The following is a 15,724-nucleotide window of genomic DNA, read 5'->3' as shown; positions in this document are numbered from 1 at the left end:
AAGGGTATAAAATATATAATATTATAAGGGTATAAAAACAGAAGTGGGGAAGAGAGAGAAATAAATTATCCCTTGTCTTATATAACATGAGATATGGATAGGGAAAATACTTTTTCATAGAGCCAATATTATATTATTAAGATTTTGATAGGGATTTCTGACGCATGTGAATCACATGTAAAGGAAACACGGGGAACTTTTAAAAAGAATGTGCTTACTGGACATTTTTCTACCCCTTCACTTTAAATCCAATAAATCTTAATTAAAAATAGGACCATTATTTAATAAATGCTTTCTTAATTTTTAGTTTATTGTTATTATTATTTCAACTAAATATTTAGTTTTTCGACGACGGTATTTCCTAAACTCAACAATTTTTGGAGTATTTTGTGGCATTTTTGAACATAGTAACTGTAATCACTTCAGAAAGTATTAATAATTTTATATTTCCAAACAAAATTGATGTGGGTTTGCTCATAAGTTTTTTCTCATATATGTTTGTTCATTTCATTAATAGGGTATTAATTGGACCTGTAACAAATATTATAATGATTTTATTCAAAAAATTGAAAGTAGATTGATTGTTTGTTTTTTTTGCAAAGTAATTAATTTCAGCTTTATGAAAGTATAAATTAAGTTTTTGTAATAGGAGGAAGATGAAATGTTTCATTTGTATCCTGCTATTTGAAAATATGGCTTTTGCACCATAAAACCAAAACAGACAAGACCAAATCTATTGCTATTAATGGTATAAAAATAGCTGTATTTGAATAAATAATCCTTAATGCTGACATTTTTTTTTTTTTTTTTAATTTTAAGCATGGAGACAAACAGTTTAAAAGAATATCTTGTATTTAAGCATATACTCAAAATAATAATAAGTAAATAAATAAACTCTTAATTTTAACTAATATTAAGTGCAAGAGAGTATCATCATCGTTGCAGAATGTGGGTAAAAATTAATTTTAATTATGAAATATTTTACTGTCAGTTAAGTTATTAATTATTTATTTTTGTGTATTAGTTAAATTGTTATAATTTCATTTTATTTATTATAGATTTTAAGGTTTGTTATTTTCTGCTTTCTTAAAAACATTATTGGTAATATTACGAAATATTTTTTTTTTTTTTTCAGATTTTTGTCTCCAGTCAGCCAATAAATGCTAAGGAAGTAAGTATTCGGTTTAATTTTTTATAAAACATATTTCAGGTTGTGATTTAGTTTCAGTTCTTGTGATTCTCTATTCTTACTTTTCAGGTATCATTAACTTTAGAGAGATTTTACCAAAGATTTATGAACAAAAGAAACTCTTGTAACATTTATGAAATTTATGGCTCACATGTGAAACCATTTGGGATATTTCTTGCTGTGCTTTGTCATTCCATGTTAAGCATTCTGAATGAAAACGTTAATCAAAGAGAGACAACAAGTAAGTGAAAATTTTCATTAGTTTATAAAACTATTTGAATTTATAAAAATTAAACCAGTTGCTTATTCTTGATTTAATGAAATTCTTTAAAATGAAAAATTATCTATATTGATATTTGATTGAGTTAATATGTCAAGTCGAAAATATTTGATTAAATTCAGATGAAAGCATGTATATCAAAGGTTTCAGTGTTTGCTAACAAATTTCCGTTTAAATATATCCTGTATAATATACCAATAAAATATACCTTTAAATTTATTTCTCTAATTAACATTCCAGATATCATTTTCACAAAGTAAGAAGAAAGTGTTTAAGATTAGATTGACTCTGCCAATGAATTGGTTCGCAACTAAACAATATATTTATCTTCGCAATTCTGTATAACTAAAGAAATCTGAAATATATATTAATTTGGTAAAAGATGTTTTAATAATGTATTGATCATAGAAGATTTAAAAAGGAAATGCATTTGATGGCATCACAGAGATGGTTGAAAATCTATTAACCTTGCCAAAAGCTTTTGCTGGTTTTAGTTGCAAGACATTACCTAAATTCTATATATTACTCTTTGATTTCATATTACTTATGCTTAGTAAAGATATAGATCGTTTGCGACTGTAATTACTGTATATGTCAATTATGATAACAGCAAAAAGAAGAAGGAAGGGAAAAAAAAAAACCCCTGATAAAATGTACATAATGTTTGCAGTGTATTTTTGTCATTCGTTTTTTTACTATTGGGTTATTACTCCTAAAAAATCATAATTTCTGTTTGGTGTTATTTTTTTATGCATAGAAAATGTTTTAAAGAAAATTTCCTTTTTATATACTTATTCTGTACAAAATTGGCGATAATTCGATTTGGCATTTCGCTAAGATTTTCGCGCTTGTAGCTCGGCTTTAAATTTAGGTATTCTGATGAAATCAATGTCTTATTGAAGACTTTTCACGATCTCACAAAACATCTGCTTATTTTAGTTGTAGATTTCTCAACTTTTTAAATTAGTCAAAGGCGGTATTAGTAGTAGACATTTGCCTCCTCTTCTGCTAGAAATCGAAAATTGCGTCGACAAAAGTCTTCACATTTTCGGAACGAAAATAGAAGGTTCGGCGTTACGATATTTTGAAAACTATCTTAAAGTTAATATATTATAAACAATCGAAATATCCAACGACTTAAGACAGCAGAATGACTACGTTTAGCAAATTAGTCAACAGAGTGACAAGCCAATAAAGATGTCCCATTTTGCAGATAATTCTTGGTTGACCGATTTCAAACTCATTGCGATGGTGTTATGTCCGCAGATTTTTAGACGACTGATTCAGATGTCATTCACTCATCTTATACTCTACATGATGTGTGGCAAAATCACAGGCAAGGTCACAAAAGAATAGAAGTATTTTTGCCAATTGTTCTTTCTTCCTGCTAAGATATCCCCATTATGAAAATTGTTTTTATTTACATCGATTTCAATCATTTGTTGAAGGAAATTATAAGGAAAGCTATGGCATTTATATGATACAGATCAGAGTGATATGATTGTTTTTCCTGATTCAGAATTCACTGGATAGTTCGGAAAGAATGTTCATCCGTTGTTACTTCCTTGGCTTTGAATTTGTAAGTTTTTCTAATCTATTATGCCTATTTCATTATGATAATTTTCTGACTAAAATTTGACTGATGGTTAAAGTAAAATTTAATAAAAATGCAGGCAACTATTGTCGACCATTTTCTGCACCTTGCAGGCTAAAAAAAAAAAAAAAAGTTGCTTTGCTGTTGTCAAATTGTATGAATATGTGATATTGTAGCTTTTTAACTACACTAGAAGAGTGTATGCAAGTATGCACTAAAGTTAAATAAATCAGCACCTGAATTTTTCAGATTCTATTTTATAAATGTCCAGTCGGGAAACATAATTTTTTTTCCTTCAACTTCTTTTTTAATGACTCTTTACAACAAAAGCTATAAGCTTTTAAATTTTAATAAAGGTATGTTTCTAAACTTTGGATAAAAGTGTCAATAAAACAATGATTAAGATATTTATTCATAGAATCTTCATGTATAACATATTAAGAAAAATTCAATGTATAAAATTGGATTATTTTTTAAATATTAGATTGCAGTAGCTCTGAGGAGGAAAGTATTTAACAATAAAATAAAAAACAAAAATGCGTGCCTAAATATACATTTGAGGAGTTGAAATTCGAATCGTTTTGATGTGTACTAAGTATTACGTAAAAAATAAGTGTGTACATGTATTTACAAAATATTTACTCCAGCTTTCTTAAATAGCACCATGTTTATATTTTCCCCATTCTATATTGATCGAGTCCGAAAAATTGGTAACTTTTTTGTTCTTGCATGTGAGCTGGTTCGCTTCAGACTCGGAAACACATCTCGCAGTGAATACAAAGTTGAGTGTGTTCTTTGTCGAGAATACATTGATACTGACTGCGCTAAAAGACACACGAGTGTGAAGCTTCCCAATTAGTATAACAAAATTGGGTAATTTCTGTCTTAGAAGTAAGTGTGAAGAACAGGAAGAATCCAAGAGAAATTATTTCATGAAAAGTTTCTTGCCTTAGACAACGAAGCAGAGGAAAATTCTCGCTGTTTTTTGTGAAAATTAATGTTTTATTAAAAAAAATCATTAAAAAACATGTTACTGAAAGTATTGTCCATCGCTAGCCACTACTTTCCCCCATCTTTCTGGCAGCATTTGAATTCCACGTCGGAAAAACGACACGTCTTTTGAGGCTATCCAAGAGTCGATCCAATTTTTGGCATCTTCATAAGAACGAAAGTGCTGCTCAGCCAGGCCATGTGTCATCGACTGGAACAAGTGGTAGTCGGATGGGGCAGTATCCGGTGAAAACGGCGGGTGGTTTAGGACTTCCCACTTAAGTGTTTCCAAGTAGGTTTTTACCGGTTTTGCAACATGTGGTCGAACGTTGTCATGCTGAAAAATGAACTTGTCATGTCTCTGCTTGTATGGCGGCCGTTTTTCCTGCAATGCTCGACTTAATCACTCCAATTATAGTCTGTAGCGATCTCCCGTGATGGTTTCATTTGGTTTAAGCAGCTCGTAATAAACTATACCCAGCTGATCCCACCAAATGCAGAGCAGAAGCTTGGAACCATGGATATTCGGCTTTGCTGAAGTTGATGTATAGCCGGGTTTACCCCACAATTTCTACTCTTAGGGTTATAGTAGTGCATCCATTTTTCATCGCCAGTTACAATACGATGCAAAAATCCTTTCCTTTTCTGCCGTTGAAGCAGTTGTTCACACGTGAAAAGACGCCGTTCGACGTCTCGGCTTCAACTCGTGCGGCAACCAATGACCTTGCTTTTGAATCATTCCTAATTCATTCATTTTCAAACATTTCGAAACTATTATGTGATGAACTTCTAATGATTCTGCAAATTCAACTAGCGTTTGACATGAGTCTTCATGAAGTAATGCTTCCAATTGTTCATCTTCAATCTTCTTCGGTGCGCCTTAGCGTTCTTTATCTTCAAGATCAAAATCATTATTTTTAGAGCGTATAAACCAATCTCTACAAGTTGTTGCAGACAGAGCATGATCGCCGGAAGTCTCAGCAAAAATTCTGCAAATTTCAACCGCATTTTTTTTTTTGAATAAAATAGTGCAGTAACATTCCCCGAAAATACTCTTTTTTTTTTTTTCTTTTTTTTTTTTTGCGCGCGCGCGAAATTTGATATATTTAACGCAATGAAAAATAAAGTTTTTTGCACTTCCGCGAAATAACATACACTGAATTTCAAGTTTGCTTATAGTACTTGTAAATAGATGCGTCACTATCATAAACTAATGCAATCAGTAATGCCATCTGTTGGAAAATAGAACTTATTCAACTATCCAATATATATATTGTCGTGGCTGGTTCGTGAGTGCTTTGAAAAAAATTAGGCAAATAGAAAACTTAACAAATTTATTGCAGATTCGTTCAAGTTACTCTGCTCAGTAACTCCTTCTCCTCCAAGAGCCAACACTCGAATGACATCACTCTTTTTAATTACACTCGCGCTAGTTGCCTAGCGCCATCTATGAACGTTTATTTCCTAACGCTTCAAAATCCCAATCACTACACCCCCAACGTAAGAGTAGTGTTTATATGAAAACATAAACACACCTCTGAATTAAAATTATGAATTGGATTTTAAAACGTATCTAATAACATCAAATTATCCGAATAAAAATAAACACAAATGCAAAGTTAACTCGAATGAATAACTAATTACTAACAAACATTTAAGAAAGCAATGAGGTAAAATAAGAAATGCACAATTGAATATAAATACCATCTTGATAATAAGAAACTCACTTATCAGTTAATATACATTAATATATACTTAATAATGTATATAATCACTTAGTAAACATTAATACATAATTAAGAAAAGATTTCACTTCATAAACATTACTCAATTGATATTGCAAATATAACCAAAACTGCTGAATGAAAATTTATAACAAACACTAGAAAAAGTTATATTCCTGTAACTAATCCTATTTCAAATAGTTTTGCACATTATATTCTTAACCAAACTTGCGAATACCAATTATTCAACATATTAAGAAAATGATAAACAAAAAAAAAAACATTAAAACAAATATACATAATATCAAGCATAAATTATTATTATTTTATAGTCACTAATCCCATATTGATATATAAAACAGAAAAATTATATTAGTACTAAAAAAATGTTTTTCAGTCTATTTTGGTAATAAACGTGACAGGGCATCAGCATGCGGCATTTTAGAACCAGGGCACTGTTTTAATGTTATGTTGAATCTCTGCAAGGCAAATACCCACCTTTGTAGTCAAGATGACTGAGGAGCGCACTTGGTCAGATAAGGAAGGGGGTTATGATCGGTAAAAATGTGGATCTCGGATCCAAACACAAGGGTTTCAAACTTTTTCAAGCTCCAAACTATAGCAAATGCTTCCCGTTCAATTGTCGACCAAGATTGTTGGCTTTTGTTTAATTTTTGACTTGCATAAGCGATAGGGCACATTTTTCCATCAACAGTCTGTGATAAACACGAGCCAATCCCGATTGACGAGGCATCACAATGAATCACAAAGGGATTGCTCATATTCGGGGTGTGTAGAGTAGGAGCGTGTAACAATGCTGATTTTAATTTTTCAAAAGCAACACTATGCATTTCACACCACGGTAATACATCAGGGCTTCTTTTCTTTGTTAGTTCCGTTAATGGAAAGGCAATCTCGGCGAAATTCGCTATATAATCACAATACTAGTTGAACAGGCCAAGAGCACTACGTAGTTGTTTCTTGGTTTCAGGTACGGGCAAACGAGAGATCGTTTCTAACTTAGCTGGATCAGCTTGATGCTTTCTTGAGCCAATTATATGTCCCAGGTATGGAATTTCAGATTTCGCAAATCACACTTTGAAAGATTAACAGTGAATTCCAGCTCTTCCAATCTATCCAGCACCAAATGAAGATGTTTCAAGTGAGAGGGAATATCATTGGAGAATATAGCAATGTCATCAATATAAGCACGGCAAAATTCTCTGTATGGCGACAATGCTTTGTTCATTTCCCTTTGAAAAGTAGCAGCTGCATTTTTCAGCCCAAAAGGCATTACCTTAAAACGATATTGTGCTCTATGGGTCTTAAAAGATGTATAATCCCGCGAATCTTCTTCCATGGGAAACGAATAGTACCCCTTCAAAAGATCTAACACACTAATCACATTTGCCTGTCCTATGGAATATATTAATTCCGTTGCGTTTTCCATGGGGGAATCGTCGGTTTTAGTCGCTGCATTCAAAGCTCGATAATCCACGCACATCCTGATAGATCCATCCTTCTTGTTTACACAGACTATAGGATAAGCAATGTCAGCTGAGCTCTCTTCAATTAGATCTAGTTTTAGGAGTTCTTCGATTTGGGAGTCTATTTGAGGTTTCAGCGCTTCAGGAATCCTGTACACGTAAGGTTTTTTCCTTTCTTTATCGTCCTCTAATTTTATCTTGTGATGACCAACCTTTGCAACTCTAACTTGTCCGGTAAATATTGAATGATGATTCCGCAATAAGTTCAAGATTAGACATTTCACTTCCTCAGAAAGATGTCGCAAATCCACTTGATTAAATATCTCTTTCCAGTAACATACATTTTTATAACTGGGGGATGAATAAACTTCTCCAAAGTCTACATCATCTTCAAAGATCATGCCTACAGCATTAATTCTTGGGTAGTATTTCCGCATTTTATTTGCATGACAATGCCGAATTTTTCCATCGCTAAGTTTTACTTTATATGAATGTGGAGGGCAATGCTCGATAACTTCTCCAGGACCAGTCCAACGGGCATACAATTTGTTCGATGAATCAGGTATTAATAAATAAACTTGGTCACCTGGCTTAAATTCCTTAGAAGCGGTTCGGCGGTTAAAATATTATGCATATGCCTGCTGTTTACCAGAAGCGATGAGAGATGCTTCCTCTGCAGCTCTTTCTAAGTTTATTTTTTGCTCCTGTAAATAATCCACAACTGATTTCTCCATGTTTAACGGAATGGCAATATCACCACACCAGCTCGATTTTAGAACACTGAGAGGTCCTCGTGCTTCACGTCCATACATCAACTTGAATGGCGAAACACCCGTCGTACAGTTAGGAACTTCCCTGAACAGCAAAAAGCATATATGGAATGTATTTATCCCAATTACTCGGATCAGTTCTGATAATGTGATGGAGTGAATTTTTGAACACCCTATTATATCTTTCTATAAGGCCATTCCCAGCTGGATGGTTAGGCGTCATAAATCTGGGAGCACAACCTAATCTTTTCATGAATTCCTGGGTTAACTTAGAAATAAAGTTCGTTTCATTATCACTTGCAATAACATTGGCTATTCCAGTCCGCATGAATATCTCCAATAAAGCATCACACGTAGCTTTAGCCGTTAACGAACGAAGAGGTATAGCCTCCGGCCATCGAGAATGCTGGTCCATTAGACATAATACATACTTATGCCGACGAGCAGAAGGGGGTTCAATGGGTCCTATTAGGTCTATATTTACTATCTCAAATGGCAATTCCGGACGGAGAACAGGAGTAATAGGAATTTTATCAATCATTTTTTCCGGACTCCTCAACTGGCATTCTTTACAGGATCTACAAAAGTTTTTAATATCATCTGTCATATTTGGCCAATAAAAACTGTATTTAATTCTTTCACTAGTCTTTTTTAATCCCATATGGCATCCGAAAATTGATTCATGTGCTAATTTAAGAACTTGCTGTCTCTTATTTTTGGGCAAAACCAACTGACTTACTTTTTCGCCCAATATTTTATCCCGGTGGAATATTAATTCATTATTCATAAAAAGTTTCCTTTTCCAAGCGATACATTTTTTCTTACTGACTGCAAAGTATCACATTTTCTGTGTTCTTCTTTCAACGCATTAATTTTGTTTTTCTTATCCAAAGAATCGCTTTCATTTCCGCTCGGTTGTTTTTCGCTCTGACTAACTCCACAACAAATCATAAATTCATCAAAGCTCTCTTCCATCGGCGCCTCTAATCCAGACAAGTTTTGGGTGCGGCTGTGGTTTATGCTTTCTCCCAATAAATTTAATACAGAGGGGGGGGGGATGATGAATTGCTCTTGAATTCTATCCGTGACAGCTGCAACTATCTCAATAGGCCTGGAAAATCCTTCGTTGTTTTTATCTTTTAATGATATTTGAAAACTCAAAAGAGTAGCGTTAATCCTTTCTCCAAATGCACTTTTTAAAATTATCTTTCCTTTTTCTTTTTGTTCACTTGACACATATTTAGAATTTAAAACTGGTATCATAGCACCTGAGTCAACTAGGGTTTTCAGTTCTCTATTGTCCACACAAATATCAACGTATTGTAAAGGGTTGATATTTAAGCTTTTTTCACCATTAATTAATTCCGACTGAATTTCCGCGGTTAAAATGTCTTCCCGTTTCTTTTCTTCCGCAGATTCTCTTAACTGCGATTTTTTATGTCTATTTGGACAGTCTATAGCAAAATGTGACAATCCACAAACGTAACAGTCTCTTGTTACTTTTCTTGAATTTGTAGTTTCGTTTTTATGAAAGTTTTTGTTTCTGAATTCTCGTTGATGCGGAGGTACATATCTCCGTTCCGAAAAATGTCTCTCTTCTCTTTCGTCGTAGGTTTGATGTTTAGAAAAGTTATTCTCTTGATATAGTTCTTTCTTTTTCCTCACACTGTTTGATCGCACATTTTCATAATCATCTAATTTGCTTGCAGTTTCGTTTGGATTCGTGAATTGTGGCCAAACATCAATAAAAGGTTCTTTAATATCCGTAGGTACTTTTCGCTTTATCTGTTCTGTTATGAGTAAACCCGACAAACTTTCAAAAGTAGTTATTTCCAATCCTTGAATCCATTGCTCAAAATAATTTTTAAGTTCGTAAGTAAAATCGCACCAGGTAGTCTCCGGTCTTTTAAAATGAGTCATAAACTTTTGCCTGAATTTTTCCGGGCTGAGTTTAAATCGTTTCACTAATAAACTCTTGATGTGGTCATAGTCCTTAACTTTCTCGATTGGCTCTCGAGCGATGAGTTGGGTTATATCCGTTGGCAATAATCCTAATAGATGCGACACGTAATCTTCTCGTTTTATTTGAGCCCACTCGGCTTGTCTCTCGAACAACAGCAAATATAAACTGATATCACTGTTCTTTTCATCGAATTTTTACATCACGTGCCTGAGTTCTATCTTGGGAGTTGGTAATTCGACATCCACGGGTACACTGGAATATTGCAGCTTCAGTTTCTCAAGTTCGAATTCTCGTTCTTTTTGTGCCTTTTTCTCCTGCAATTCCCACTCTTCTTTAATTTTTCTTTCTTCAAATTCTCGTTCTTCTTGCTTTCGTTTTTGTTTTTCTTTAATTTTTCTTTCTTCAAATTCTCGTTCTTCTTGCTTTCGTTTTTGATCTTCTCTCTCTTTTCTATCCTCTATAATAACTATCATTTGTTTCTTCACAAACTCTTCCTCGTAATTTTTACTTCCAGTAATTATTTTTTTAAAGTCCACAATTTTCATCTCTAATGAAACAGTTTCACCCAGCTCTTCAGCCAACAACTTCAAATCTTCCTTTTTCGCACTGCCTAGGAAGGCCATATTGATACCGAAAGCACACACCTTTATCGAATGAAGTTCGATTTCAAGTTCGTCAAAAATAGCCCTCGATTCTCAATCCTGTCGACTGCGCCAAATGTCGTGGCTGGTTCGTGAGTGCTTTGAAAAAAATTAGGCAAATAGAAAACTTAAAAAATTTATTGCAAATTCGTTCGAGTTACTCTGCTCAGTAACTCCTTCTCCTCCAAGAGCCAACACTCGAATGACATCACTCTTTTTAATTACACTCGCGCTAGTTGCCTAGCGCCATCTATGAACGTTTATTTCCTAACGCTTCAAAATCCAATCACTACATATATATATATATATATATATATATATATATATATATATATATATATAAGCATTATTTTATGTGAAGCAGAGTGCAGTTTCTTTCACAGCAGAATGCAGTGAAGAGGCTTTCGATTTCGTGACGTCGCTTTATTTCATCTTTGAGAAGCACGCATTATGTACAAGCAGGAGCCACGAGCAACACACAACACAGAATGACACAAAAAGAAATGAGGGAAAAGCTCGTGAATATTTTATCCCTGGTCTTATATAACCGGAGAAATTGACAGGAAAAATATTTCTCCATAGTGCTTATATATAATGAGATTTCGATAGGGATTTTCGTTACATGCGCCGACAAAGCAAGGAAAACATAGGGATCTTTTTTTTTAAAAAAAAATTGTCACTTCAGCAGTATTTTGTCCCTTCACTCGGAGTGTGGGAAAGTTTGGCTTTTAGCCGATTCAGCAATTTTACAAAGATTCTTTTGAATTAATTAAGTACAGAAAGTGGAATTGGACCAAGATATAAGAGAATATTTTAGAATGGAGTTACTATGAGCTAAATTAAGATAAAACCTTGGAAATTTATTAAATTGAGATTAGAGTTTAAAATATTTTTACAATTTTGCCCCCACCGCAAGACGTGGAAGTACGCCGGGGGGTTTTCGACACACAGTTACACCCTACAGTGGTGTTCAAGCAAGAAACTAAAATTTAAAGGCATATTAAAAGTGATAACCCAAGTTTCCCTTACCTTTATATTAATATAAAAATCATTTTGAACAAGATTATGTAAAGCATAAAAAAAGATAAAGTGATATCTGTGAAAATATTAGATAAACTTAAATATTCAACAATACCAAAAATAATAATATTAAAATGTTCAGTATAAAAATGATTTTCTGCAGAAACTCAGTCTATTGTCTCTTAGTCTGTAAGGTTGTCTCTATTTGGTGAGGAATATCTTTAAAGAATGCTTGCACACAGTGTCCTTTAAATAGTAGAAGGCTCAAGAAATTATCAAATTGGATGTAAAATAATGGAATAATAAATTGAACTTATATACTAATAAAATATCAACATAGTTCGAATTTTTGTATATAACACTTGAATCTGAAAATAATAATATGAGATTCAAAATATTCTTATTATAACATTAATAATCAAAACAAATGGTATAAAAATGTGCAATTTTAAAAGAAAAACGTTAACCCACTAGTTAGCCAATTAGTGGTGAATAGTTCAACCTTGTCCACCAATTTCTAGTAGTGGGTGAAACTTAATGACCCAAAATTAGGACATCAAGAAGGGAGACATAGTTCTTATTCTCTTTCTACTCTCATCCAGGAACATTTATTTCCAAAGTGGAGAACAACATATCCAGGATAAAAATAGAAAGAGATAGAAATTAATTGTGAGATTGACCCTATACTCACATCTCAATAAGACCGAGGTATTTGAATTTATGTTGTGATGGCGCCTATCATCATCATCATGAAGAAAAGAAAAATTAACTCTTATGAGTGGAGACAATGGGCCAACCTAAGTTAGGATTTATGTGGAAGAAACATGGGAAATGAAAAGATTTTTTTTTTAATTTAAATTATTATTCATGACTTAATTTTAATTTTTCTGGTGGATAATATGTTTTTAATTTTGATACATGGACAATATCAATAGCTTTGTTTGTTAATGCATTTGACTAGTTATTTCGTAATTTACATATGAAATTTTAGTTACTATTTCATCTGGACCTAAAAATAATTTACATCTGAATTTTCTACGATTTGGATAATTAAATTCTTCATACATTATAATGTCACCAGGTTTGAATGGAGAATCTATAAATCTAGCATCATATTTTATTTTTATCATGATATTTTATTGCATTATCTTTAGCTAATTTTCTGGCTTCTTCTACTGGAGGATAGAATTGATTTTGAGTTAAAGGAAGAGAATAAGGTAAAGTGCCAAATAACAAATATGCAGGGGAAAATTTTGTAACTGAATGGGGTGTTAAATTATATTCATTGATTACTTGTTCTAAAAGTCTAGTCCAAGGAATTTTAGTAGGAGAAGAATTGACTTTGCACTTAAATTTAGCTACAATTGACTGGTCAACACTTTCACATTTCCCATTAGTTTGTGGATGATGTGAAGATGTTAACAGATATTTGACACTGTAATTTCTGAGGAAATGTTTGAATTTAGATGAGGTAAAAGCACCATTTCTATCAGTTAATAATTTAGAAGGTACCTGAATTTGGAAAACTTGCTTTAATATATTAATATAAGTTTCAGAATTTTCATTTTTGGAAGGAAAAGCTCAAACAAATCTAGTTGCATGATCAATTACTATATGAAGAAATTTTTTAGTTGGATTGTAATAATTAAATCCACCAACAGTATTGACAGAAAAACATTCAAAAAAGCGATCTGTGGGGGGCACAACCTGTAAAAGGCCAAATCTTTTTTGCTTTATCTTTTTATTTAATTGACAAATATCACAATGTTTCACAAAAAGTGCAATATCTTGAGTAATATGGGGCCAATAATACTGAGGAGTAATTAAATTTATCATTTTTTGAGTACCTGGATGCCCAAATTGTTCATGAGCCTTTTGCAAAACTTTTCTTCTGAGAGAAAAAGGTACAACTATTTTAAACAAATTTTTCTTTTTAACTACTAGTACATCATTAATATTTTTATATTTAGTACTATCTAAAGTGTCTAAATTTTGATAGTGTCTTCTCATCTAATTCCAATAAATGCACAGAATGTTGGAGATATTGAGCAGTAGGATGCCTTGATAACATATCAGCTTCAACATTAGCTGTTCCCTTTAACTATTTAACTTCATAATCAAACATGCTTAATTTTAAAGACCAACGAAATAATCTTCCCCTTAAATTTTTTACATTTTTAAGCCAAACAAGAGCAGTATGAATTATGAATTTTTTTTCCATGTAAATAGTAATAAAATTTATCAAGAGAAAAAGGTACAACTATTTTAAACAAATTTTTCTTTTTAACTACTAGTACATCATTAATATTTTTATATTTAGTATTATCTAAAGTGTCTAAATTTTGATAGTGTCTTATCTCATCTAATTCCAATAAATGCACAGAATGTTGGAGATATTGAGCAGTAGGATGCCTTGATAACATATCAGCTTCAACATTAGCTGTTCCCTTTAAATATCTAACTTCATAATCAAACATGCTTAATTTTAAAGACCAACGAAATAATCTTCCCCTTAAATTTTTTACATTTTTAAGCCAAACAAGAGCAGTATGAATTATGAATTTTTTTTCCATGTAAATAGTAATAAAATTTATCAAGAGAAAAAGGTACAACTATTTTAAACAAATTTTTCTTTTTAACTACTAGTACATCATTAATATTTTTATATTTAGTATTATCTAAAGTGTCTAAATTTTGATAGTGTCTTATCTCATCTAATTCCAATAAATGCACAGAATGTTGGAGATATTGAGCAGTAGGATGCCTTGATAACATATCAGCTTCAACATTAGCTGTTCCCTTTAAATATCTAACTTCATAATCAAACATGCTTAATTTTAAAGACCAACGAAATAATTTTCCCCTTAAATTTTTTACATTTTTAAGCCAAATAAGAGCAGTATGAATTATGAATTTTTTTTTTCCATGTAAATAGTAATAAAATTTATCAAGAGCATCTACTATTGCTAAACATTCCAACTCAGTTATACAATAATTTTTTTCATAAGAACGTAAAAGTTCTTGAATTATAAGATACAGGATGTAATTTACCAGAACAGTCAGGGCTATTTTAGAACAGCTCCAATGGCTACCTGTGATGCATCACAAAAAAACATGAAGAGGTAAATTAGGGTTATATAGTTGTAACACTGGTATAGATATCAATTTATTTTTTAATATTTCAAAAGCGTTTTGACAGTCTTCTGTCCATTTCCATGGTGTATCATTTTTAGCAACACAAAGTCGGCAGACTTACTTGGCGCAACAGCATCAGCAACCACTCACCCATACACGCTCGCCATAACGCTTAGCGCTGCTCAAATGGGTACAGGCACATTAGACTCAACAGCTAATACATCACCACTCAACAGCCATATCGTTCGTCTCACCTCCGACTCACTGGAGGGAGAGTCTGTAGTGAAAGCTTATAAGCCAGTTAACAGCTACGCTACACAAGCAACTGCTTTTGTATTGTGGTCTTGTTACTCGGCTGCGAACTACAAGGTCCTAGGTTCTATCCTCGCTCATAACAAATCCGCTACAGTATATCTTTTTAAAGAAGATTATTTAAGGGTTCTATAATTTTAGCATAAGAATTAATAAACTTATTATAAACATTTACAGAGCCAAGAAAACCTTGAAGTTGTTGAACATTTTTTTGGAGGTTGTAAATTTTTAATACTTTCAATATTATGATTATCCGGAGAAATGTCTCCTTCTTTAACTTCATATCCCCAAGAAATTAATTTTATCTTAAGCAAACACACGTTTAGAAAATTTTAATTTAATGTTTTGTTTTTCACACATTTGAAAAATCTGTTTTAAATGATCATAGTGTTCCTCTAATGAGTTAGAGAAAACTACTATGTCATCAAAATAATGACATGCAAAATTTGAAAATTTATGCTTATTCAAAATTCTACAAATAGTTCTATTAAATATTGCAGGTGCATTTTTAAAGCCAAAAGGTAGGACTTGAAATTCATACAATCCTTCAGTAGTTACAAATGCCAATTTATGTTTATCTTATTCATGCAAGGGTATGTGCCAATATCCAGATGCAAGA

General features: G+C 32.3%; 1 protein-coding gene across 1 annotated transcript in view; it reads left to right on the top strand.

Moving 5' to 3' along the window:
* The window catches only part of LOC129959926 (ectopic P granules protein 5 homolog), a 141,738-nt gene that overhangs the window by 107,869 nt on the left and 18,145 nt on the right, over nucleotides 1–15,724 (top strand). The window contains exons 37-38 of the mRNA XM_056072829.1: nucleotides 1,136–1,171; nucleotides 1,259–1,430. Of these exons, the coding sequence (XP_055928804.1) occupies nucleotides 1,136–1,171; nucleotides 1,259–1,430 (208 nt within the window). The remainder of the gene's footprint in view (nucleotides 1–1,135; nucleotides 1,172–1,258; nucleotides 1,431–15,724) is intronic.

The sequence above is a fragment of the Argiope bruennichi genome, chromosome X2, assembly GCF_947563725.1.
Source record: "Argiope bruennichi chromosome X2, qqArgBrue1.1, whole genome shotgun sequence".
In the NCBI taxonomy this organism is placed as follows: domain Eukaryota; kingdom Metazoa; phylum Arthropoda; class Arachnida; order Araneae; family Araneidae; genus Argiope; species Argiope bruennichi.
Note: the sequence above shows the minus strand (reverse complement) of the source record. Positions and strands in the feature narration are given on the sequence as shown.